General features: G+C 43.4%; 1 protein-coding gene across 4 annotated transcripts in view; it reads left to right on the forward strand.

The window, feature by feature from the left end:
• LOC120297067 (scaffold attachment factor B1-like) overlaps positions 1 to 16,589 on the forward strand; it is a 38,960-nt gene that overhangs the window by 3,980 nt on the left and 18,391 nt on the right. For 2 of the 4 annotated variants that reach the window (XM_039319287.1, XM_039319289.1), the window contains exons 3-9: positions 6,735 to 6,822; positions 8,027 to 8,091; positions 8,198 to 8,395; positions 9,709 to 9,771; positions 12,795 to 12,822; positions 13,732 to 14,266; positions 15,963 to 16,009. In XM_039319287.1, coding sequence (XP_039175221.1) covers positions 6,735 to 6,822; positions 8,027 to 8,091; positions 8,198 to 8,395; positions 9,709 to 9,771; positions 12,795 to 12,822; positions 13,732 to 14,266; positions 15,963 to 16,009 — 1,024 coding nt within the window. Of the gene's footprint in view, positions 1 to 2,195; positions 2,658 to 6,734; positions 6,823 to 8,026; positions 8,092 to 8,197; positions 8,396 to 9,708; positions 9,772 to 12,794; positions 12,823 to 13,731; positions 14,267 to 15,962; positions 16,010 to 16,589 lie in introns of those variants that run through there. The other 2 variants (XM_039319286.1, XM_039319288.1) reach the window with 2 other exon arrangements.

Genomic DNA, 16,589 nt, shown 5'->3' on the forward strand with positions numbered 1-16,589 from the left:
TGTCTCTGCCGCTTGCCAGCTACGCCTCGGCTGGCACAGGGGGCGGCATCATGCATGCGCGGCATTCCCGGGCAGGGAAAGTCCTCGACTTACGACTGGTTTAGTCCTCGACTTACGACCGGTTGGGGGTCGCGGCATTAAAAAGGTTGAGAACCACTGCTCTAAGCTTTACAGAGTTCTGTGGGCATTTCTGAATGCAGGTAGTCCTCAATTTACGACCACAACTGAGCACAAATTTCCGTTGCTAAACAAGAGAATTGTTGAGTTTTGCCCTTTTTACAACCTTTCTTGCCACAGTTGTTAAGTGAATCACTGCAGTTAAGTTAGTTATACGGTTGTTAAAGTGAATCTGGCTTCCCCGTTGACATAGTTATCCCAATGGTGTTTTTTCGGGAGGCAACGGGACTTCCTTGTTTTTCTTTGAAGATGTTTCACTTCTCATCCAGGAAGGATTTACACTCCTTGCAGACAGCTGGTCATTTGCATTCTTTTAGAGAGTTGTTGAGGCCACTTGGAGGTTTACCTGGGTCCTCAGGGTTACCTGAGTAGCGCAAATGGCCGTGGAGCCTTCTTGGAACTGCTGAGGACACCATCCACCTCCAGTCTGCAACACAGCCCTTTCAGCATCTCCAAGAAGGCTCCACGCCCATTTGCCCCACTCAGGTGACCCTGAGGACACAGATAAACCTCCAAGTGGCCTCAACGACCCTCTAAAAGGATGCAAATGACCAGCTGTCTGTAAGGAGTATAAATCCTTCCATTCCCCACCATCCAGTCAGAGCTGAAGGAGCTTCTGGTATGAGAAGTGAAATGTCTTCAAAGAAAAACAAGAAAGTCCAGTTGCCTTTTGAAAAAGCACCTTTGGGGCTTCCTCACTGACTTTGCTTGTCAGAAGACCACAAAAGGGGATCACGTGACCCTGGGACACTGCAACCATCATAAATATGAGTCAGTTTGCCAAGCATCTGAATTTTGATCACATGACCAAGGGGATGCTGTAAGATGATAAATTGGAAAACTGGTCATAAGTCACTTTTTTCACTACCGTTGTAACTTCGAACAGACACTAAACAAACGGTTGTAAGTCCAGGACTACTTGCAGTTTATTATTGCAGTCAATTCTTGTCCTTGTAGGTATTAATGCTATATGATTTTCCAGCTCTCTTACATCACAGTGTTTGCCATGTTTTGTAAAGATTATAAAAAAAAATAATCCTCAAAAACATTCATAGTAATAACCTGATAATTCATCTGGTTCCGAAGGGAACATGATATATAATTTGGATTGCAAAAATGGAAATAATTATGTTTGTAAGTTGTAACTGTTGTAAACAAGGGCAGAAATCAATTCTTTAGGTGCGTTTATTTTTTTTCTTTCTCTTTCTTCTCTTGAGTTTTACTGCTTTTCATTTTTTATTTTATCTCTTCATACATTTTCTTTATTCTAGTTCTGTATGTTTCATTCATTTGCCACAGTTGTTAAGTGAATCACTGCAAGTTAGCAACACAGTTATGAAGTGAATCTGACTTCCCCAAAGACTTTGTTTGTCAGAAAAGAGGATCCCATGATCCTGGGACACTGCAGCCGTTATAAATATGAACCAAATGGTCCAAATTTTGATCATGTGAATATGAGGATGCTGTGCAACCACTGTCAGTGTGAAAAACAATTTTTTTTCAGTGCCATAATAACTTTGAACAGTCATTAAAGTTGTAAGTTGAGGACTACCTGTATTTGCTCCCTAAATCTTCAAGAAAGGATCTTTGTTTGGTTTTTTGGAGAGGGCTAGAGGAAAAAAAACTCCAAAATCTTTTTTGATTTAACCCTGGTAACTTTTCTGTCATTTTAATAAATAAATAAATAAATAACCACTGCAAGGAATGTGGAGGTTTAGTGGCTTGGATTAAGTGTTTCTCAAACTTAGCAACTTTACTCCCAGAATTCCCCAGCCAGGATGGGGAAGCTCTGCTCTAACTCCGTTTAGCTCTATAGTTAAGAGATGGAAGGGCGCGAAAGGAACTCGCTGGCGCGTGCGCGCCGGGGTCCCTCACGCTCCCTCCCTCCCTCTCTCCCGTGCGCGCACTCTTCGCGACTCCGCGAGCCCAGCGAGTTTCGGCCTGCCGCGCGTGCGCAGGTGGTTCTTCCTCCTCCTTTTCTCTTCCCCCTCCCTTGCCTCCGCGCAGGCGCAGCTTGAGTGCCCCTTTCCCGAGGCCGTACTTGCCTCTCGGTGTTGGGCCTTCCCGCCATTTTGTCTGAGGGGGAGAAAGAACCGGGCCGTGGGGGGGGAAAGACGGCGGTTGCGGCGAGAATAAAAACCTAGGGAAGCCGTATAATTTTTGCTCGGCCACCGCCATCTTTGCCCCGCGACTCGTTGCGGTCGCTTCATGTGAGGAGAAGCGGCGCCTGGAAGCTCTCGCGGATGGCGGAGGGAGCGCAAGGGCCGGCCGGGCCCGTTAGCGAAGAAGAGGCGGCGACGGCAACAGCAGCCGCGGGGCTCGCGGCTCCTTCTGCGGGCGGTTCCGGGACGAGCCCCGCGACCTCGACCCCTCGGCGGCGCCTGAGCGACCTGCGGGTGATCGACCTCCGGGCCGAGCTGAAGCGCCGCAACCTGGACACCGGCGGCAACAAGAGCGTCCTCCTCGAGCGGCTGCGCAGCGTGAGCTTCCCGGCCGCCACGGGGGAAGGAGCGGGCGAGCGAGCGCGTGACCAAGGCCCACAAGGCCCATCCCGGGCAGCACCGTGAAGTGGGGATTCGCTGGGGGGCTGCCTTCCAGGGAGTACAATTCCCATTAGCCCGCCTTGGGAACGATGGGGGCTGAAGTGCTGTCTTTAGAGAGAAAGGTTTAAGGCAGCCTTCCAGGGATTACAATCCCCATCAGCCCGCCTTGGGGGTGATGGGGGCTGAAGTGCTGTCTGTGGAGGGCAGGATTTAAGGCAGCCTTCCAGGGATTACAATCCCCATCAGCCCGCCTTGGGGATGATGGGGGCTGAAGTGCTGTCTGTGGAGGGCAGGATTTAAGGCAGCCTTCCAGGAATTACAACTCCCATCAGCCAGGCTTGGGGATGATAGGAATTGAAGTCCTGTCTTTAGAAAGAAGGGTTTAAGGCAGCCTTCCAGGGATACAACTCCCATCAGCCCGCCTTGGGGATGATGGGGGCTGAAGTGCTGTCTGTGGAGGGCAGGATTTAAGGCAGCCTTCCAGGAATTACAACTCCCATCAGCCAGGTTTGGGGTGATAGGAATTGAAGTCCTGTCTTTAGAAAGAAGGGTTTAAGGCAGCCTTCCAGGGATACAACTCCCATCAGCCAGGCTTGGGGATGATGGGTGCTGAAGTGCTATCTGTGGAGGGAAGGAATTTAAGGTAGCCTTTCAGGGATTAGGGGACTGGAGACTAAAACATATGAAGTCCGGTTGCAGGAACTGGCCGGGGCTATAGTGAAGAGAAGGACTGGGGTGACATGCTAGCAGTCTTCCAATATATTTGAGGGGCTGTCACAGAGAGCAGGGGGACAGCCTATTTTCCAAAGCACCTGAAGGCCAGACCAGGAACAATGGATGGAAACTGATCAAGGAGAGAAGCAATGTGGAATTAAGGAGAAATTTTCTTACAGTGAGAACAATCAACCAATGGAACTGCTTTGCCTTCAGATGCTGTGGGAGTTTCATCACTGGAAGCTTTCAAGAAGAGACTGGACAGCCATCTGTCAGAAATGGTGTAGGGTCTCTTGCTGGGGGGGGGGTTGGAGAGGACCTACAAGGTCCCTTCCAACTCAGTTATTCTATTGTAGGATTACAACTCCCATCAGCCAGCCTTGGGGATGATGGGTGTCGAAGAGCTGTCTCTGGAGGGCAGGATTTAAGGCAGCCTTCCAGTAATTACAATTTCCATTAGCCAGGGTTGGGGTGATAGGAATTGAAATCCTGTCTCTAGAAAGAAGGATTTAAGGCAGTGTTTCTCAACCTTCACAATTTTAAGGCATGTGGACTTCAACTCCCAGAATTCCACAGCCAGCAATGCTGACTGTGGAATTCTGGGAGTTGAAGTCCACATGCCTTAAAATTGTCAAGGTTGAGAAACACTGATTTAAGGCATCCTTCCAGATATGACAGATTACAACTCTCGTGAATCAGTTGGGAAGATGATGGGAACTGAAGCCCTATTTCACTGGAGGGAAGGAGTAAGGCAGCCTCTCACAGCAATTGGCAGCCCTCCACAGAGTCATCCAGCAGCTCATGGTTGTCCTAAAGATATCTATGGTGCAACTCCCATTATTAGCCACCTGTCTGAGGTTTAGCCCATTCTCCCTGGAGGGCAGGATTCAAGGCAGCCGTGCCCCAACTTGCTGGCCTTCAAGAGACAAGAGATTACAACTCCTGTCAGCCAGGCTTGTTGGGAATTGAATCCACTCCAGAGGACAGGTCTTTCAGAGAGGGGCTGCAACCTTCAGCCTTCTCAGCTGAGAGTGATAGTTAAGTAGCCATCCAATCCAAAGTCTCTGGATGGGGTGTTGAAGTCAAAAGAGGAAAGTGATTTGAAGGGAAGTCCAAATGGGTGGGGAGAACCTCAGTGTGAATGTAACGCAAATCCTTTTGGTTCAGCACCCTTTATTCTATTGGGAAACCCTGGGGCATCGTAGCCTTCCCTTGTTCCCAGCAATTAATGATATATGGTAGGATTGGCAGTGGATATAGGAGACCAATTTTGTAATCATGATAAATCTCCCTAAGGAGGGGTCAGCTGGATTAAGCACAACGCTCTTGTTATCTCGCATCCTGTTTTCTGCAAAGCCTCTGGGAAGACTCCCAATAGAATATGAATACTTCGCACTTTCCAGCTCCTATTTTCAGCAACTGGCATTTTTGGAGGTGGTTATCCTCTCCACTGTGATAGCCTCAATTTCCATGAATTTGGGTCTTTCTCTGCCTTCAATTTTACATCATTTAATTTCAGTGGATGATCTTGCATTCTAGTACTGTGAAATTCGTGGAGGAAAAAGCTATCGAGAACAAATAAGAATCTAGTATTCTAAGATGAATAAACTGATTTTAGCATAGGCTCTCTGAATTCATTATTCTTCATAAGGTTACATGACCATTCATATGGAGGTTTCAGAAATTACAGCTCAAATGCCTCCAGAATCAGGCATTCTGTCACCTCTAATTTCAGAGTAGGATATCTCTAAATCTTATGCCAAAAGATCCATAGGAAACACTGGGAATCAAGAACAGTGATTGATTCATCTGGCTCCATTGAAATAGCAATAAGTAACAATGATTAAAGAATGGATTCTAAAGAGAATGGAATGAGTAAAAAATTGTACTCTTTTTGATGTTTGTTTTGCTATAGTTTATATTCTGATCCTGTTGCTTTCAGTAGCTGTTTATCCCTTGTTTTAATATATCCCTGTGGAACAGCCACTGTTAATATGAGTGTGATCTCTGTAGTCTCGAAGGGTGTTTGGTCAGAAGAAGGAGAAGAATTGTTACGAATCCAGATTTAAATGGAGAATGTGATTGTGAGTAGATTGAAGATGTATCAGAGAAAGAAATGGAATTGAAGAAGAAAGTTGTAAGCAGCAGATGGAAATGAAACAGAAGGTAGTACATGGGAAATGAATAGACAAATGAGGCATTCAACAAAAAAGGAGGGACTGGAAAGTGAGAAGGAAAGCCAGAGCTTTCTGCAGAGGAGAAGGGACTGTTAAGCAAAGGACTAGAAATAATTTATGTGGGAAATAATAGCTGGAATTGAAATCCAGAAAAAGAAATGAGATTCTAGCACAATAAGCAAGGGTGAAGGTTTGATGAACAAGAGAAATGGGTAGGAGGAAATTGGCCGAGTTGACGCATAGAAAGGGGTTCTCATCCTGTGGTCTGCAGACCCCGAGTAGGGGAAGCGGGAATGTTGTTACAGGAGGTCTGCGAAGATTTGAGGAAATGTCATGATTTAAATCTTTGAGCTAAGTCTTGGGGGGGGGTCCATGGCCACAAAAGGTATTAAAAGGAGGTCAGTGGTGAATAAAAGGTTGGGAACCACTGTATTAGACTTTACAACAAAGTTACTTGCTTCTTTGGAAAAGTATATACCGATCTGTTCCTTAAAAACTAAAATGCCATGCAGTCGTGGCATAAAAAAGAGGAAATCAAAAAGCGGACGTGGGAAAAAGTTAGAGGAAGACAAGGCAAAGGAAAGGCATATATCTTACGTAGAGGTGGGAGTTTTACAATAGGAAGAAGTAACCTGGCAGAAATAATTGAGGGACTATAGTTTGGGAGAAGAGAGGATTTGTATAATGTCAGCAGGGAGAAGAATGAAAAATGAAAAGAGGAAGATAAGGAATAAGAAAAGATTAAATCAGACTATGAGAGAAGAGAGGTAAAACTGAGATAGGAAGGGGTATCTATCCACGTTGAACAGAGGATTGTTTGGGGACATAGAGCAGAAAAGATTGCCTGTTTTCTGGCCAATTCAAAAACCAGTTCTTGCTTTAAAACAGTGGTTCTCAACCTTTCTAATGCCACGACCCCATAATTCAGTTTCCCATGTTGTGGTGACTCCCAACCACTTATACATCACCGGGTGCCAGGGGCGTGGCCAAAGAAAAGGGGGAAAAAATGGCGGACAGCCTTGTTTGGCGACCCCCGTGAAATGGTCGTTCGACCCCAAATGGGGTTCCGACCCACAGGTTGAGAACCACTGCTTTAAAACCTCACAATGTTTCCTCCTGACAGGCCATTGAAGAAGAAGGAGGGAATCCTGATGAGGTTCCCATGGCCTCAGAGAACACTAGCAAGAGAACCCCCAAAAGATCTATAAAAGGTACAAAACTGTTTTTCAGTAAGATTGAATTACGTGTGTGTGTGTGTGTGTGTGTGCGTGCAGATTGCAAGCGGGGGGGGGGTCTTTTTTTTAAAAAAAAAAAGATGCAGCTTGATGCTAGGTAAATAAAAATAAGTGGGCTCTGCAGCACTACTTGGCTTTGTCACACATTCTTGCTGCTAACAGAAATCATTTTTTTCTCTATGTGACATTTTAACGCATGGTTCCTGAACATACTTAATCTTCTGAGCAATTTGGGAATTGTGGTGTCCTTTGGTATTTTTAGAAGATAGCTTTTTATGACTCTCCAATCTCTGGGTTAACGAGAGCTCGCAGATCCGCTTTTCTGTTTCTTAGCAGCTCTATCTTGGGTCTAGTTATTTTAGAATTCATCACCAGAATTTCCTGTTCGCCTAGCTCAGTGTTTCTCAACCTTGACAATTTTAAGGCATGTGGACTTCAACTCCCAGAATTCCACAGCCAGCAATGCTGGCTGTGGAATTCTGGGAGTTGAAGTCCACATGCTTTAAAATTGTCAAGGTTGAGAAACACTGGCCTAGCTGATCTGTAGCATCCTTCAAAGTCAGGGATGACAATTGTGCAAGTATTCTGAGTTAGGAAACGATGGTCAGCCAAGTTTTGTCTGTAGTCTTTTTTCTTTTCTTTTCAGTAATCACATTAAAAATGATTCTTAACACGCTTCAAACTCTTGGTGATCAAAATCTGAATTTTGGAGCACAGTTTTATTCAATGTTTTGCACCTCAGTATATTTTGTTAAACTATAGGTGCTTAGTTGCACTTGGGCTACATAATAAAATTGACATTATCTGGCAATAAGAGTTTCATTTGTATGATACATTTGTGTATAATGTAAACGAGGCGTGGCATATTTAAAATTATGTTTGGGGAGGTTTCCTTCCTTTACACCAGTGTTTCTCAGCCTTGGCAATTTTAAGGCATGTGGATTCAACTCCCAGAATTCCACAGCCAGTAATGCTGGCTGTGGAATTCTGGGAGTTGAAGTCCACATGCCTTAAAATTATCAAGGTTGAGAAACACTGCTTTACACTGAAGTTGGCAATTATTTTACTCCTCTGTAAATAAAGGCAGTGTATCGCCAGCTTGAACTTTTAGTACATTGTTTCTGAGGTCTCTCAGTTATGTTAAACCTTCTAGCAGTATATTAAAGCTTTATTCTTTTAGGACGTAAATCAGAAGAAGAAGGGGGCGAGGACAATGGATTGGAAGAGAATTCCAGAGATGGACAGGTATGGTTGGGGGAAGGGGGGGGGAGAAAAATGTGTTGTTTCTTTTAAAGTTTTCAAGTTAACAGTAAGAATCGGTTTCCCTTTTTGTTTTCCACTTCAACTACAGGACGATATTGAAGCAAGCTCAGACAATCTGCAGGATATCGACATGATGGACATCAGTGTGTTGGATGAAGCTGAAATAGATAACAGCAGCGCCGTGGACTGTGGCGATGACTACCGGTCTGAAAGCATTCTTGATCCTGACAAGGACAACATGGACATGGAAATGAAAGAACTTCCAGAGCAGCTGATGGAAAGCGAGGTAGATCATTGGGGGGGGGGCATATTTCATTATTTATATCATGCCAGAGATGTGCCCGCCAACATTGAGGCTGACTACTCAGAACCAATATGAAGACCTCGCTCGGCTAGTTAGCTTGGGGCTCCAGTGGGGAAGCATCACAGTGGAAGGTGGCTGATCGATTAACAATTGATCTTATCTCCCCTCCACCCTGCCCCCACCCTTCCCTATCTTTGATTGGATCATAGTGTTTGGCTTGTATTACCTATTTATAGATAGTGAATGCTCCAACACTGGAGGTTTTTAAAAAGAGACTGGACAGCCATTTGTCCGAAATGGCATAGGGTTTCCTGCCTGAGCAGGGGGGTTGGACTAGATAACCTTCACGGTCCCTTCCAACTTTATTATTATTATAGATATTTATCTTTTATTATTGTAAGCCGCCCAGGGTCACCCTGCGGTAAGATGGGCAGCCGGTAAATTTTATAACTAACTACAGATAGTCCTTGACTTAAGACCACAATGGAGCCCCAAAATTCCTGTTGTTCAGTGAGATATTGGCTGAGTGAGTTTTGCCTCGTTTTTACAACCTTTCTTGCCACAGTTGTTAAGTGAGTCACTGCAGTTCAGTTGGTAATACGGTTGTTAAGTAAATCGGGCTTCCCCATTGACTTTGCTTGTCAGAAGGGGATCACATGACCCTGGGACAGTGACCAAGCATTAGAATTTTGATCACATGATCATGGGGTTGTTGCAGAGGTCCAAAATGTGAAAAACGGTCATAAGTCTTTTTTTTTTCAATGTTGTAACTTTGAACGGTCACTAAACAAACTTGTAGGTTGAGAACTACCTTTAACAAGGAGGGAGGGAGGCAGGGAGGGAAAGAAAGAAAGAAAGAAAGGAAAGAAAGAAAGAAAGAAAGAAAGAAAGAAAGAAAGAAAGAAAGAAAGAAAGAAAGAAAGAAAGAAAGAAAAATTCAGTCCCCTATTGTTTTTCTGCTGGATATAATGTAAATAAATTGAAAGATTAGCTGCATATCGCCAGTTTCACTCCTCCGTCCTGGCTCAGCGTGCTATTTCTGATGCCTTTCCTTCAGCAGTTGGAATGTTCACAGGACTCCTCTGGCATTGCACGGGCTGAACATCACTGGGAAACGAAACTCGGTCCTAGCTAAGTGTGTCAATGAAATGTGTTACTTCTTCTGCAAGTTGCTATTCGCAGTAAGCACTTGTAATGCTGGGGCACCAACATTCACATTCTGCTGATGGATTTTGCCTCGATAGATCAATGATCAGCTTTTGAAAGGTGTACCTATTTGTTATTTATTCTCTCAGGAGAACGGTGACGAACTTGATGACCAGCTAGAAGCTGCTTCACCTGACTTGGCTGAAATGAAGGTAACTTGCTAGCTCTCACAGGCTTGGGAGATGTGTTGTAACCATTCAACCCACAACTTTTTTTTTTTTTTTAAAGGTGCCAAGTTAACTTGCCTTCTGGCCTTGTCTCCCAACCCAAGCCCAAATTCTTCAGCATCCCCCCCCCCCTATCTCTCTTAGAAGAAAGAGCAGTTGTGTTGGCTATTTCTGATCATGGGGCCTGGTGATCACTCAAACAGTTTGCAATTGACAGTTATGGGGTGGTTTTTGCTTTCCTTGCCCACTGTTTTTATTTTTTTGATGAGTCGTGTGGCGGTAATTCTATTTTTACAGGGCCAAGTCAGACAGGTACACCAATATTCCTTCACGCAGTTCAGATTTCAACCCATTACCCAACCCAACCCTGTGGAATGTATGGAAATAAATTTTAATAGACTGGAATTCTGAGGGCTGAGGAGGCAGTCTCTTCATAAACTCCTTTCCAATTCCAAAACTGCTTTGTTGGGCCAGGTAGCTAAAAGAGCTTTCTTATGGCAGACATTTACAGAATTTTACTTTCAATAAATTGTTATGCTACTTTTGTGGGGTTTTTTTTTTTTAACTGATGTCTTAAATTTTGGGGCTGAGTTCTGTCTTATCAGGGCACCATCTTTTTTTCCTATGACTGCTTTAATCTTGATTACACTACTCTTTTTTCACAAAAAGTTGTATAAATATCAGCACCTCAAGTTCGGTGTTGAGCTGTTTGCACAGGTGGAAATGGATTTAAAAGCCTTCTGCTTTTCTAGACGTTTGGTAGCCTGCGGCTGAGCAACTTCGTGTTTGGAAAAGAAATGCCTGTGATCAGGTGATACTCTAGGAATTAAACAAGGAGCTGGTTTCAGCCCTTGAGATTTAGATTCCGTATATGTTATTACAGTATTGACATACTGTGACCTAACTATTCCTTTTAAAAATAACAGCAGGAACTTCGCCTATGTTTAAGAGTCCTAAATGGTTTAGGGCAGGGGTAGGCAACCTTGGCTCTTTTATGACTATGCTGGCTCAGAAATTCTGGGAGTTGAAGTCCACGAGTCATAAAAGAGCCAAAGTTGCCTACCCCTGGTTCAACTCCCAGAATTCTCAAGTTGCTAAGGTTGAGAAACACTGGTTTAGGGTTTTATAAATATTCATAGTTGAATGCAAGGTAAATACCAGGTGGCTGCGGCTGGTTTTTTGTTGTTGCTGCTGCTGTTCGTTTGTTTAAGAAATCTAGGCCTTGAAAGAAGCCATTAGATCGTGGATCCTACCTTGTATTCATTTCAGAAATCTAAATTAAACATCCCCAACAAATGGCTGGTCAATTTCTGAGCATCAAACAAATAATAGCCTTCCACCCCTTTGAATCATTGAGTCCACTTTTGTTTTTGTTAGATATTTCCCCCCGGTCCGTGGCCTATTCACAGTGGGGCCATGTGAGTGACTGGCAGGTGCACGGGGTGTGTCTACGCACACAGCCCCACTCACATGAGCGTTGCAGGCACTCTTGGCTTCGCACGAGCAATTGGGTGCTCATCTGTGCATACGCACGTCTGTGCCTCCAACAAAATCATCCCCTCTTTCTTTCTTCCCCCCCCCCTTTTCGGGCAGCCAACCTGGAAAGATTGGGGAACTCTGGACTTGAAGTCCTCCAAGGTCCCTTCCAGCTGTTATGTTGTTCCCAACTAATTCTGAATGTTAGTCTTCTTGATAAGATATCTGTAATTCTGGATCACAAACTCTTTTTTTGTGACCTATTTTCCCTTTTATTTGACTCGTTAGTTGCAAAGTCATGTCCGACCCATTCCGAACCCATGGACAACGTTCCTCCAGGCCTTCCTGTCCTCTGCCATCTTCTGGAGTCCATTTAAGTTCACGCCTACTGCTTCAGTGACCCCATTCAGTCATCTCATTCTCTGTCGTCCCCTTCTTCTGTTGCCCTCAATCTTTCCCAGCATTAGGCCCTTCTCCAGTGAGTCCTTCCTTCTCATTAGGTGGCCAAAGTATTTGAGTTTCAACTTCAGGATCTGGCCTTCTAAAGAGCAGTCCGGGTTGATCTCTTCTAGGACTGACCGGTTTGATTGCCTTGCAGTCCAGAGGACTCGCAGGAGTTTTCTCCAGCACCATAGTTCAAAGGTCTCAATTCTTTGGCGCTCAGCCTTTCTTATGGTCCAACTTTCACGGCCATACATTGCAACTGGGAAAACCATGGCCTTGACTATAGGCACTTTTGTTGGCAGGGGTGATGTCTCTGCTTTTTAGTACGCTGTCTCGATTTGCCATAGCTTTCCTCCCCAGGAGCCAGCGTCTTTTAATTTCTTGGCTGCAGTCCCCATCTGCGGTGATCTTGGAGCCCAGGAAGATAAAATCTGTCACTACCTCCATTTCTTCCCCATCTATTTGCCAGGAATTGAGAGGGCCAGATGCCATGATCTTGGTTTTCTTAATGTTGAGTTTCAAGCCCACTTTTGCACTCTTTCTTCACCCACATCAAGAGGCTCTTTGGTTCTTCTTCACTTTCTGCCATTAGAGTGGTATCATCTGCATATCTTAGGTTGTTGATATTTCTCCCGGCAATCTTAATTCCAATTTTTGATTGATCTAGCCCTGTTAGATTAGACTCATCTAGGTGCACATCTCGACTACATGACTCTGGCCTTTTTTTTTAATTTTATTTTGGCTTCTTCTGTTGTCTTTCTCCCATCTCTCTTGCAATTGTACTTTTAGTATCTCTGAATATTTTCAAGTACGCGTCTGAATATTTTCAAGTACGCATGGATTAAAAAAATATCTATAGAATCCTCTTACTATGTGTTTGGAAACATTTTAACGACTCTTTTAAAATCCCAGTAGTATTTACCGATTTCACAAAGAGATTGCCATAAAGGGATCAGTCACAAGGAGCAGATCACAACCATTTAATCTTAGGCTCTTTTCTAGGTAGACCTAGAAGTCACAATGTGAACATAGAAGCAATTATTTTCCCTTTGTTTAATATTTTTTTCTTTCCTGTTTTTTTGTCACAGGATTTGGAAGAGCAACATTCCGAACCAGGTATTTTTCTGTTAATTTCTTCTAATTTTAAAAGTACAGCAGAGGTAAGGGGCCAGTTCTTGGACTTTCTAGTTGTATTAATTAATTAATTACATACCGGACAACCCACATAATTCTCTAGTGTGTAATTATCAGAAATGCAATCATGATTCCATCTCTGTGAATTCATGCCTGCCACTTAAGAAGTGCTTTTTTTCTAGACCTGGGAGAAAGAAAAAAAAAACATTTTTTTAAAGTCCTCTCTAGCTTCACGAATACACTAGAAGAAAGTTAAATGTCAAATATGAAAGCAAAATCCTATAGAGCAGATTGTGGTATGTGATTGTGTGATCAGTAGAGCAGGAAGGCTAGTGTAAAAGTTGCCCTAGGGAAACGTTGTGAGTCACAGCTTAAAACAGAAGAAGCAAGAAGAGAGGTTCTACGTGGAAATTCCATAAAAAAATTACTATTTGCTTTTCTTGGAGTTACATGTTCATGCATCATCAGAAGACAGTCCAGTTTCCCTGTTGGACCACCGTGCTTTAAACCAAAATGAAAGAAAGAAATTCAGAGTGTGAAATGAAAAGGTGTGTTCTTGATGCATTCTGTTTAAGCCTCGTGGAATTCTGGAAGAAAGAACCTCTTGAAGATCTCTCAAGAATGAGCCAGACAGCTTTTGTTAAAACTGATAAGATCAGGGTTGGTTTTTATTTTTTCTTTTCTTTTCCTTCATAGCGTATGATCTTTTCTAAAATTATGTCTTAGCTTTAGGCATTTGAATGTGGTATACAGACAAGCATTTTTTTTTCCAGTTTCTGTGTAGCTATAACCGTACTGTTAGACTGGCAGCCATGCCCGTTCCGCATATGTCTTTGCTATGTTTCCCTGGTTATTAAACCTTGTGCCATTCTATTCCTGTTAAATCTATAGAAAATGAGAAAATGCTCGACATTTTGGGTGACACTTGTAAATCTGAGCCCCTTAAAGAAGATGCGTCTGAATCGGAGCAGGCGCAGGAAGCAAATGAACCGTTCCCGGACAAAAAGGAAGAGGAGGAAGACGCGCTGGCTGCCAGCACCCAGTCGGACGAAGACCTTGTAGATACAGACAGCCAGTCAGGCCCAGCGGCGGCCAAGAGCCAAGAGGACGAAGCAAAGCTCTTAGTGGTAGCGAAAGGGGAGCCCAGCGAGCAGACAGTTGAGGAAGCCAAACCGGACTCGGACTCTTTAGCGGTAGAGAGCAGGAGTGGAGGTGGAGGTGGAGGAGGTGATGGTGATGATGATGATGATAGTAGCAAAGAAGCTCAAACTCTGGAAGCCAATAGTGAGGCAACCGCGGAATCGGACACAGGTCCCCAAGTGGTTAGTCCAGAGGCCGAGAAGATGGAAGTGAAGGCTAATGTTGAGGAGGAGCCCTCTGCCACTAGAGAGTCCTCTGCCCAAGAGGGTGGTGATCAGAACACGAGGTTTGTTTCTCTCCGTTTTAGCCACAAAAGGAAAATACCAATCCCTGATCTGCTGTGTCAGTATAGCATCCGTCCAAAGAGCAGAGTAAGGTACCAGCCAGTATGATACCCAGATTTATAATCCTGTAAGCCTTGGTAACAGGTCGGCCTCTATCTAGAAAACTGGATGGAGAGGTTAACGCTTTCCATAACAGAGGAAGACTATACGGATGCAATAATTTAGAGCTTTCTGTCGTCTCTTTTCTCAGGGCTATTTCCCCCCCCCCTCCAAGATCCAAACCTGGATACATCTGATCCACAGGGTGGAACACCAGGGCCAGTCTAGAAATCAGTCAGATAGAAGGTACATAGGAAAGGGGGGGATTGTTACAGACACACACCGGCAGACACGCACACTAGAGTACAATAAAATCTTTTTAAAAAATAATCACCTGGCCCCTGAAGAATGTGTAGGAAAACTAGCCACACATTCAGATCATCATAAGGACAACATGGTACAAATGGTGGCTTATGTTGGAGTACAGGTACTCCTCAGCTTGCAATCGTTCATTTGGTGACAGTTCGAAGTTACAACAGCACTAAAAAAAAAAAGTGACTTACGACTGTTTTTCACAGGATTGCACCCAGGGTCACATAATTCAAAATTCAGAGGCTTGGCAACAGACTCACATTTATGATGGTTGTAGCGTCCCAGGGTTGCGTGATCCCTTTTTGCAACCTTCTGACAAGCAAAGTCAATGGGAAAGCCAGATTCACTTAATAAATGGGGGTCACTAACTTACCGACTGCCGTGATTTGGTTAACAACCGTGACCAGAAAAGTCGTAAAATGGGGCAAAACTCAACAAATGCCTCGCATAATAACAAAATGTGGGCTCAGCTGTGGTCATCAGTTGAGGACTACCTACATGATACAATTTGTGGTGATATTGCAATACTTAAGCAGGTATCTAGTACTAAATAATGACTACTAGAGAAATGCAAGAACGCAGCTACATAATTTCTATACTTCAAGGCAGTAGTAAAAGCAAAAATAACTGGATTCCTATCTGTAAGTGGAACATATATCCCCTCCTCCTCCTTGAATCAAAAGGGAGGGAATTTTGAAAAAAATTATGGCATCTGTTTATTTCACCTCTGATTCTTAAGAATGTTAATCTTCCTCTCTTTTTCAGTTGTGTAAGTAATGGGTTAATACTGCTAGTGCTTAACAGTTTTATTAATCCATGTATAATATGGGCTGGTACCTTACATTTCTCCATTTTAGACAAAATGCTGCCTTTTTCCTTTTTTTATATGTATACATATATACAGCATACGAACATAGATGGTTGGTCTATAAGAAATTAGGGTATTTCTTCAATTTGGCCTGCAAGCCCACTAAAATTCCTTGCTACCCTAAAAAAAAAAAAAAAAAATCCTTTAGGTTTTGTATTTCCCCTTTCTTCTGCATTAAACATTGTTTTGCAACTTTTTTATTTTTTTAATCTTTATAAAGTTCTTTTTGTTTCTAAGCTTAAATTGTGAGTACTATCAGGCTGCTTTTTTTGTTAATTCGTTGATTCGCTTATGTTTAAATTGGGTAGGTATTTGCATTCGAATGAATTTTTAAAATACATTATTTTATATATATAATAACCTTTCCCTCTTTCATTTCCTGACTCACTTTTCTTTTCCTTTCTCTTTTTTGTTCTTAGTTCTGAGGAATCCAAAGACCCCAAACAGGCTACAAAAGAGGAAAAAGGTATTTGTATTCCTTTGCGTGAAACTCTTTTATCTTGTCCACCTAACACGTAACCATTCCTGAGGAGAGGATATTTAAATGCCTGATGGGTTTAACGCGTGATCTCAGTTGATGCTTCATGACCTGAGTTGAGATGCAATTCTACAGGGTTTTTGTCAGCTAAAAAAATAAATAATCAGCTTTAGCATGATGGCACTGATACTATCCTGCAGATGGCAAAGATTGATGACTTTTGACATTACGAAGGCAGTAATTTCGGGCACTTTTTGTGAATATCTCCTTCACTGGCATTCGCCAGTGGATGCTGGCTGCAGTTGAAACTAAGATACTGGGCCTCAAGACTATTGCCACATTTTCAGGCATTAGCAATAGCACAGACTTATATATCGCTTTACAGTGCTTTACAGCCTTCTCTAAGCGGTTTACAGAGTCAGCATATTGCCCCCAACAATCTGGGTCCTCATTTTACCGGAAACAATGGAAGGCTGAGTTCCACCTTGAGCCGGTCAGAATCAAACTCCTGGCAGTGGGCAGAATTAGGCTGCAATACTGCCTTCTAATCACTGCGCCACCTCGGCTC

This window comes from Crotalus tigris, unplaced genomic scaffold (assembly GCF_016545835.1).
Source record: "Crotalus tigris isolate CLP2741 ecotype Arizona unplaced genomic scaffold, ASM1654583v1 scf7180000022970.308977840:1548163, whole genome shotgun sequence".
NCBI classification, from domain to species: domain Eukaryota; kingdom Metazoa; phylum Chordata; class Lepidosauria; order Squamata; family Viperidae; genus Crotalus; species Crotalus tigris.